Source organism: Salvia splendens, chromosome 4, assembly GCF_004379255.2.
Source record: "Salvia splendens isolate huo1 chromosome 4, SspV2, whole genome shotgun sequence".
Taxonomy (NCBI): Eukaryota; Viridiplantae; Streptophyta; class Magnoliopsida; order Lamiales; family Lamiaceae; genus Salvia; species Salvia splendens.
The window spans coordinates 28,350,702-28,361,582 of NC_056035.1; the positions used below are offsets into that span (position 1 = coordinate 28,350,702).

The 10,881-nt window shown below is 34.3% G+C and overlaps 1 protein-coding gene across 1 annotated transcript; it reads left to right on the forward strand.

Moving 5' to 3' along the window:
- The first annotated feature begins 8,848 nt into the window (after window positions 1-8,848).
- LOC121800919 (protein FAR1-RELATED SEQUENCE 5-like) lies at window positions 8,849-10,881 on the forward strand. Its single transcript, XM_042200407.1, has 2 exons — window positions 8,849-9,024; window positions 9,456-10,881. The coding sequence occupies exons 1-2, from the start codon at window positions 8,849-8,851 to the stop codon at window positions 10,879-10,881; spliced, it is 1,602 nt and encodes a 533-aa protein (XP_042056341.1).

A 10,881-nucleotide genomic window follows, 5' to 3' on the forward strand; every position in this document is an offset into this window, starting at 1 on the left:
GATTGCTTTTGCATATCACCAACTTGAAATCATTCATCAACACTACATGTACATGCTAATAGACTAACAAATACTTATTCAAACAGGAATCACAGATGATTTCTGAATCCATATAATTCAACCTAGACCAACAAGTTGAAGGGACTATGATGTACACCTATTAACTTTGAGGTCTTTGATTCTTTGGTCAAATAGATATAATATGATACCAGCCTAAAGTAAAGATTGTATGCAGGATAGGATTTCAGTAACTTGTTACTTTCTCTCTTTTGGTGGAATTTGAATAAATATAAATTGTAAATAAATTGATGTATATGGGTTATGCGTTTGAAAAGAACTTTTCATCCACCTCCTTCCACAGCCACACCCTTTATATGGGTTCCGGACTTCTATTTCATTACTAGGGACTGAATTTGGTTGATCTAAACTGGTATAGTAGGGTGGTTCTCTTTTCTAGCCCAATAGAGATAGTCACTCCCTTTGTTCGCGAATAGAATTCCCATTTTTCCATTTTGATTCGTTGGTGCATAGGAATCCCGATTCATTTATACTATAAATGGTAATAGATCTCACATTCCACTAACTCATTAAACTTATATTTCATTTAAAGCTATACAAGTGAGCTCCATATATCACTAACTTTTTTCCACCCACGTTTTTTTAACATTTCTTAAAAACTTGTGCTGAAAAGAAATAAGACTCTTATTCACACACGGAGGGGATATTTGTTAAAAATATACATCAAGATAAAACATAATTGGAATTTAAATAATTGAAGTCATGTTTGAAAAGTATTTTATTTATTTAAAAGAAATTGAGACACTTAATCTTTAATTTAAACATATTTTGCTGATCAGAATCAAGAATTCTTTAATTTGATTATATAACATGAATCCTGCTGGATGTTTTTTGGGTAAATTAATTTGGAAAACTAATTATTTTGAATTAATTATAAAGAGGAATTAACCAATCCGAAGATGAATTAATTAATCAATGAATAATTTATGATGGTCTATTTAGCGAAAACTTAGTCCGGAAATTAATTAAAGAGTCCAAACAATTATTTAATCCACCCAGCATGAAATTACTTAACAGGCCTATACTATCTTCTTCATTTATACTTGTCGGCCCAAATGAGAAAAATAACTCCCAAGCCCAATTCTTTTTGTAATACATCAAGAACAAATGGAACAGTATAAGAACTCTCTCGTTCCCTCACTAGGTGAGACAGTACTTTTATTTTAAGAAAATTAAGTTTTGTTAGTTAAATGAAGAGAATAAAATAAGATATAATCCCTTCGTATGTGAACTGCTGTCCACATTTGACTCAACACAGGTTTTAAGAAATGTGAAAAAAATGAGTAGAAAAAGTTAGTGGAATGTGAGTTCCATACTTATATACTAACACTTACTATTCGTTTTATAATAGAATGTGAGTGTAATGAATTAGTGAAAAGCGGGCTCCATTTACCAAAAATGGAAAAAAAAAAAAACAAAATGGACAATATTTCGCGGAAGGACCAAAATGGCAAAAGTGGACAACATTTCATGGATGGAGGAAGTACGAAAAAATAAGAGAAAAAATGCCAAAAAATTAAATGACTTTAGTAGAGAGTGCCAAAAGTCGTTTAAAAAATGAATATACTTCCCCCGTCCCAGAAGAATATGCACTCTTTCCTTTTTAGTACGTCCCACAGGAATATGCAATCTCTACTTTTTCATCTCTCTTACTTTATTCTCTCCTCATTAATTCATAAAACAACTCTATATAAAATCTGGTGCTTAAAAGCAAATGTTTCATTTCTAATGAGATGGAGAAAGTACTCCCTCCGTCCAATTAAATATGAAACATTTGGTTTTCGGCATGAGATTTTATGTAGTGTTGTTTGATGAGTTAATTAAGAGAGAGTAAAGTAAGAGAAAAGAAAAAATAGAGAACGTTTCATTTTTAATAGGACAACCCAAAAAGGAAAACGTTTCATTTCTAATGGAACATATATAACTAGTCTAGAGCATAATACGAGAGTAATGGTTTACATGTAATTTTGTTTAACATAATTCAGAAACTAATAAATAATCTAGATATTGGAGATGATGGATTGTGGTGGTGAGGCACTCCATTTGTGCAATATGTTGCCAGAAATATCGTGACATCAATTTGAGAGTTCTTTCTTTTTTTGGTAAAATATGTTAATTGAATTTCATTTTAATCAAGAAGATTAGATTTATTCCGAATGGGGGAGTGACGCACAAGGGTTATGCGTCGTTATTAATGAAACGCACAACCCTTATGCGTCTTTGGTTAATGACGCACAAGGGTTATGCGTCGTTCAACGACGCATAAGGGTTATGCGTCTTACTCTAATGACGCATAACCCTTGTGTGTCACACTGGTTAGTATTCCTGCCTATCATGCGGGTGACCCGGGTTCGATCCCGGGCAATGGCACATTTTTTTAAGTGATTAGTATTTGATAAAAATGAGTTATTCTAAACATTGGTTTTTGGCAAATACATATTACTCTTATTGTCTATGTTTATCACCCTCGATTACTTTAAAATCAACACAAACTTTAAAAAATTAAATTCAATAAAAAATTAAATGCATCAATCCATATTATAAATATAATTAAAAATTATCTTTAGCCCTATCAAATTAATGCCCACAATATAAAATTAGGAGAGTTCCTATTATTTTTTTAAATAATAGAAGTGTTGTAGAAAAATATAAATTAATAATCACGTAATTAATTAATAATTACAAGTATACATACCACCAATAGAAGTTTCTAACTTAGTGACAAATTTCTTTACTTTGTCGATGATATTCTATAGTCTCATCCCTCAATAATTCACCTCTCTCTCTTTGCCTCTCTCACGTAATTTCACGATTGTGTGTGTAGACTTAGACTCAAGTTATAATCCAAAAAATACGTACAAAATTTACTAAGTCAAAATCTTAGTCTAGCAAGACAAGTTAGTATATTGATTTGAGCAAGAAAAGTTATAGTATATATATATATATATATATATATATATAGGGGAGCGTTATTCTCCTTTTCACATCTTAGATCCTTTTTCCTTCTTAATATTACGCGTTAGATCTAAGGCATCAACGGATCAAATTGATTCTATAAAACTGGTTCCGTGTTGCATTATAGAAGGTGGTTGTATGCATTATAGGGTTATTATTGACATTTAACGGAAAAGTAACTGCCACATTTTGGTATCTGCGAATAATGCACCACATGGTCACGAGTAATGCATATAATTGACTATATAATGCACAATATGTGAACTGCAATGCATACGAATAAGATGTACCAAGTTATGATGTTTGGACACACGTTTCTTGTTTCCCCTAAGGGTTTAATAAGCTTAGGGGCTAGGGTATACTACGTAGACACGTATGTAATCTTCACATGGTAACGAATAATGGATATAATTGACTATATAATGCACAACTTGTGAACTGCAATGCATACGAACAAGATGTGCTGTGTTATGATGTTTGACACACGTTTCTTGTTTCCCCTAAGGGTTTAATAAGCTTAGGGGCTAGGGTATAGTACGTACGCATTAATAACAAATTATAAAACGATACGAATACTTCACCAAATTGTCACGAGTAATGGATGTTATTAACTATATAATGCACAATATGTGAACTGCAATGCATACGAATAAGATGTACCATGTTATGATGTTTGACACACGTTTCTTGTTTCCCCTAAGGGTTTAATAAGCTTAGGGGCTAGGGTATAGTACGTAGACATTACTAACAAATTGTTGTTATTGGAATATACGTATGTGCATTATTTGGTTTAGGTAGTGCATTATGTAGCTATTAATTGTCATTATCTCAGTATATTATGCATTATTAGAGGTATTGTGTATATGGGTTAATCAACGGATTGAAGATTACATACGTGCATTTAGTAATGTCTACGTACTATACCCTAGCCCCTAAGCTTATTAAACCCTTAGGGGAAACAAGAAACGTGTGTCAAACATCATAACATGGTACATCTTATTCGTATGCATTGCAGTTCACATATTGTGCATTATATAGTTAATAACATCCATTACTCGTGACAATTTGGTGAATTATTCGTATCGTTTTATAATTTGTTATTAATGCATACGTACTATACCCTAGCCCCTAAGCTTATTAAACCCTTAGGGGAAACAAGAAACGTGTGTCAAATATCATAACACAGCACATCTTGTTCGTATGCATTGCAGTTCACAAATTGTGCATTATATAGTCAATTATATCCATTACTCGTTACCATGTGAAGATTACATACGTGTCTACGTACTATACCCTAGCCCCTAAGCTTATTAAACCCTTAGGGGAAACAAGAAACGTGTGTCCAAACATCATAACATGGTACATCTTATTCGTATGCATTGCAGTTCACATATTGTGCATTATATAGTCAATTATATGCATTACTCGTGACCATGTGGTGCATTATTCGTAGCGGTTTCCAGCCATTATTAGATTACTATTGTACCCTCATAATGCACAAAATAGGACAAATAATGCAACACGAGATTAATTACCCAATGTTGATCTTGACCGTCCATATCTCTAATCTAATGGTTGGTATTAAGAAGGAAAAAGGAGGAAATATAGGAAAAGGAAATGAATACATCCATATATATATATATATATATATATATATATATATAGGTTAGTGATCAAGATATAACTAATCTTAAGTGTATAACTAGAGAACAAATCTCAGCCATACATCTTAATGGAACAAATATTATTTATTTTAATAATATAGAATATGCAAAGGGTATTTACGGAAATTACATTATGAAATTTAAATCTGCGATCAATTACGCGGTTTCCTTTCTTTCTCTGTCTAGTTGAGCTATTGGTTTCCTTACACAGTAGAATTTGAATTATTTTTTTGTTCGGTTTGTGTAATTAAGCATTGAGCTATTGAATTGATTGTGTTTTGAGCTGAGAATTTACTGATTCAGCTCAATATGTGGTTTTAAGAAGTTGACGAGTGTTTGCGTTTGAATTGATTTTGATGGCGTTGTGTGCGGGAGTATGCTCGAGGTCGACTTTCGATTTTGCTGATGTGCCATTTTTGAGAAGTGGTAATTTGTCGAAAACAGCTACTGATTGAGATCGGCTGATCGACGGCGCGGCACATACTGATTCCGGCTAGATCTCTCTCATTTTCCAACAGCCTGGAGATGTACTCCGCGGCGTCCGATGCCTGAGAATCGAAGTTCGATGAGTATTCCGGTGAGAAATATCCTCCACCGGAGGAGATAATACTACCGGAGGCCTCGCCGCAGAGGAGGTCAGAGAAGCAGTCTGAGCACGACTACAGTGACATGGCGAAATCAAGCGCCGAAGACGACTCGTCATTCTCTTCGAATCATATTTTGTAGAAATTGAGCTTTGTAACGCCAGATTGGACGGTTTATCCGCCGGAAAACGTGAGTGAGAGAGAGGATATGTGAGTGAAGAAGAGAGAGTGAGAGAGGGAAAGACTGTAGGTTTTGGTCGGAGACTTGAGATTCACTAAACATGTGATGCTTTCAATATATGAATAGCTAAAAATTAACAATCACTCTTATTCTGATTTTACTTCACTCTTATTTACAAAACACATCACTCTTATTCTGATTTTACTTCACTCTTGTTTACAAAACACATCACTCTTATTCTGATTTTACTTCACTCATGTTTACAAAACACATCACTCTTTTACTTCACTCTTGTTTACAAAGCAAATCACTCTTATTCTGATTTTACTTCACTCTTATTTACAAAACACATCACTCTTATTCTGATTTTACTTCACTCTTGTTTACAAAACACATCACTCTTATTCTGATTTTACTTCACTCATGTTTACAAAACACATCACTCTTTTACTTCACTCTTGTTTACAAAGCAAATCACTCTTATTCTGATTTTACTTCACTCTTATTTACAAAACACATTACTCTTATTCTGATTTTACTTCACTCTTGTTTTGCAAAACACATCACTCTTATTCTGATTTTACTTCACTCTTGTTTACAAAACACATCACTCTTATTTACAAAACACATCACTCTTTTACTTCACTCGTGTTTACAAAACACATTACTCTTATTCTGATTTTACTTCACTCGTGTTTTGCAAAACACATCACTCTTATTCTGATTTTACTTCACTCTTGTTTTGCAAAACACATCACTCTTATTCTGATTTTAGTTCACTCTTGTTTACAAAACACATCACTCTTATTCTGATTTCACTTCACTCTTGTTTACAAAACACATCACTCTTATTCTGATTTTACTTCACTCTTGTTTACAAAACACATCACTCTTGTTATGATATTACTTCACTCTTGTTTACAAAACACATCACTCTTAGCATGATTTTATTTCACTCTTATTTACAAAACACATCACTCTTAGCATGATTTTACTTTACTCTTGTTTACAAAACACATCACTCTTGTTATGATTTTACTTCACTCTTGTTTACAAAACACATTACTCTTGTTATGATTTTACTCCACTCTTGTTTACAAAACACATCACTATTAGCATGATTTTACTTCAGTTTTGTTTACAAAACACATCACTCTTAGCATGATTTTTACTACACTCTTGTTTACAAACACATCACTCTTAGCTTGATTTTACTTCACTCTTGTTTACAAAACACATCACTCTTGTTTACAAAACACATCACTCTTGTTATGATTTTACTACACTCTTGTTTACAAGACACATCACTCTTGTTTACAAAACACATCACTCTTAGCATGATTTTACTTCACTCTTGTTACTGTTATTATGATTTTACTTCACTCTTGTTTACAAAACACATCACTCTTGTTATGTTTTTACTTCACTCTTGTTTACAAAACACATCACTCTCTCACTCTGTTATTACTCTACACAGCCATGTTATGAAATGCTTGTTCTGTTTTTGAAATGTAAGGATCAAACCTGTAAGGTTTACTAATTACCGATATCTCTTTTGCCTACCAAGAGATGTGGTTAGTCGTCGCAACTAACAGACTTGTTACAAGAAAATGGTTTCGATATATAAAATAGGAACTATACATCAAGAAATAACATACCTACAAAGATCCACCCTAATGCTGAAGAGTTGCAAGAAATATAAACGAATACAAGCAAAATAAGAAGATCAATAAAAGTTTAATTTGGCATAGACAATCCTTACACGATATTTATTTTTATTGGAGATCTCAAGGGGTGACTACCAACAAAATCACCAAGACCAACAACACTAGGCTACAAACCTTAAATCTGGCTACATTCTGACTCTCACTCATACGACCACACAAAACTTCACACATGTCCACTCTGACTTTGAAAATACCATCACTCTTATAGAAATTCCTCTCGAGTTGCATCGCTGCTGGTGTGGATTTTGGTTCTGATCGCAGCTTCTTCTCTGCGGGGCGTGTGGTGCCAGGGTGAGGACGCCTAAATGCAGTAACAAAACCTTACATGCAATATTGAAATGGCGATAAATCTCCTTCTCCAGAATCATCTGCAGCATCGACTTCCGAAGAGTGAAGTGAAATCAGAATAAGAGTGATGTGTTTTGTGAACAAGAGTGATGTGTTTTGTGAACAAGAGTGATGTGTTTTGTGAACAAGAGTGATGTGTTTTGTGAACATGAGTGATGTGTTTTGTGAACAAGAGTGATGCCCTCAGAATAAGAGTGATGTGTTTACATCACTCTTATTCTGATTTTGCTTCACTCTTGTTCAGAAAACACTTCACTCTTGTTCACAAAACACATCACTCTTATTCTGATTTTACTTCACTCTTGTTCACAAAACACATCACTCTTATTCTGATTTTACTTCACTCTTGTTCAGAAAACACTTCACTCTTGTTCACAAAACACATCACTCTTATTCTGATTTTACTTCACTCTTGTTCACAAAACACATCACTCTTATTCTGATTTTACTTCACTCTTGTTCACAAAACACTTCACTCTTGTTCAGAAAACACTTCACTCTTGTTCACAAAACACATCACTCTTATTCTGATTTTACTTCACTCTTATTTGCAAAACACATCACTCTTATTCTGATTTTACTTCACTCTTGTTCACAAAACACATCACTCTTATTCTGAACAAGAGTGATGTGTTTTGTAAACAAGAGTGAAGTAAAATCAGAATAAGAGTGATGTGTATTGTGAACAAGAGTGAAGTCTTTTTCTGAACAAGAGTGCAGTAATATCATTATTAGAGTGCTGTGTTTTTTACAATGGTTTGCGTACCAAAATGCCCAGATGAATTGAAACCAAAAATTGGACAAAGTTTCATGACCCTTGATCGTGCATTGGACTTCTACAATAATTATGCTCGATATGTTGGATTTGACACCCGTAAAAAGGAATCGAAAAAGGAAAAAGGTGTCACTACTTGGATTTACGTGGTGTGTAGCCGAGAAGGTACAAAGCAAAGAAACAGTGAACAATCTGAGGTGAAACGAAAGCGTTCTTCTATTAAGTGCTATTGTAATGCTAAAGTGTCTTGGAAGTATATTATGGGTGTTGGTTATGTTATACAAAGTTTCGCTGAAGAACATAATCACGAGATGGTTGAGGAACGCCATAAGCGTTTTATGAATTTGAACCGTAATTTGGATTTAGTCCATCAGAAATTCATCCTCGATTGTGCTAATGCAAATATTGGTCCAACTTTAAGTTTTAGCTTACTTAAAGAAGTGCTTGGTGGATTAGATTATGTAGGGTGTACTGTTTTATAAGTGCGCAACTATAGACGTGACCTTAGAGCATATGTGGAATGAGCTGATGCACAAATGTTATTGAATGAGTTGCGAAGGAAGAAGGAGTTGTGTAGTGCATTTACATATGAGTATGAGGTCAACTCAAAGGATAGGATGACACGATTGTTTTGGTGTGATCCTACTGCCAGAAGAAACTACCATTTGTATGGAGATATTGTTTCGTTTGATACGACATACTCCACAAACAGGTATGTGCACACTAATTACTCTTTTGTTAAATTGTTTTCTGAAATCATAACATGAGTGATGTGTTTCTGAAAAAGAGTGAAATGTTTTGTGAACAAGAGTGAAGTGTTTTCTTAACAAGAGTAATGTGTTTTGTGAAAAAGAGTGATGTATTTTTCTGCATGCTTATAATGATGTGTTTTTCTGAAATCATAACAAGAGTGAAGTGTTTTGTGAAAAAGAGTGAAGTATTGTCTGAACAAGAGTGACGTGTTTTGTGAAAAAGAGTGATGTATTTTTCTGCATGCTTATATTGATGTGTTTTCTGAAATCATAACAAGAGTGAAGTGTTTTGTGAAAAAGAGTGAAGTATTGTCTGAACAAGAGTGACGTATTTTGTGAAAAAGAGTGATGTGTTTTCTGCATGCTTATAGTGAATTGTTTTTCATTTCAGATACTGTATGATATTTGCTCCTTTTACGGGCAAGGATAATCATGGCCGCCCTGTGACATTTGCTGCTGGCCTTTTGTCCAAGGAAAATGCCAACTCCTTTTCATGGTTATTTAACCAATTTGTAAAGTGTATGGGTGTGGCTCCCAAACTCATTGTAACCGACCAAGACTTAGGAATGAAAGTTGCTGTTGAGGAGGTCCTTGTCAATACAAGACACCGGTGGTGTATGTGGCACGTTATGAATAAAGTTGCTGACAAATTGCCAAAGAACATGCTTGGTAGTGAACAATTAAAGAAGGAACTGAATGCATGTGTATGGTCAGAGTTGATTGAACCTGATGCATTTGAGGAAACTTGGCATGCTATAATGGAAAGATATGGGCTGACCAATAATGTCTGGTTTTCATCAATGTTTGCATCCAGAAAATTTTGGGTTCCAGCCTTTTTCCGTGAGTTTCCGATGAGTTCGTTGATAAAGACAACTTCTATATCTGAATCACAGAATAACTTCTTCAAAAGGTACTCAAAGTCTCGGGCTAACCTTATGCAATTTTATATGAACTATAATCATGCTCTGGAGACTCAAAGAAGTAATAGTGCAAAGCTTGAATACTATGATTCAACAAAAGTACCTATTTTGCGGACAGGATTGGAAATCGAGAAACATGCATCGACGATATATAGTGGTAGTGCTTATACTGAAATTCAAGAAGAGATAGTATATGCATGTTTCTCTTTGTCTTGTGCAACTCTAGGAGTGTCTACCAATACAGATATTGAAGTATATGACATAAAGGACAAGGATTCAAACTCATGGACAGTGACTTACTCCATTGGTGATGACACCTATTTGTGTGGATGCAAAAAATTTGAAAGACTTGGTCTATTGTGCAGCCATATATTTTGTGTGTTGAAACATAATTTTGTTAAGTTGATACCCGAGAAGTTGCATGGAGGAAGATGGTTGAAGTCACAGTTTGTGAAGCCAATACATGGAGGTTTTTGTGATGATCAAGAAATACACCTTGCTGTGGACAAGAAGAAGATTGCATTTAAAAACTTGTATGGATTATTCATTGAAACAGCACAAAGCATTGAAGGGAACATTGATCAAATCAATGCATTCGCTGCAATTATTGAAGAAGGTAGGAAGCAGCTTCTTGGCGAAGATGTTGTTCTGTCTTCCACACAGAAGAGAGCAATGATTGAGAACTTCTATGGCTCACATGTCCCGAACAATATTGAAGTTCATCCTCCTGAGGTTGTTAGTACAAAGGGAAGTGGAAGTAGGAAGAAATCGAAGAGGGAGTCAGCAATAAAGTTAGCAATGAAACCAGGCCGAAAGTGTGGAAACTGTCATGAGATTGGACACCATGATTCTAGGAACTGCAAAAAGGTTAATGAGAAGTCAAATCAGAGGCAATGA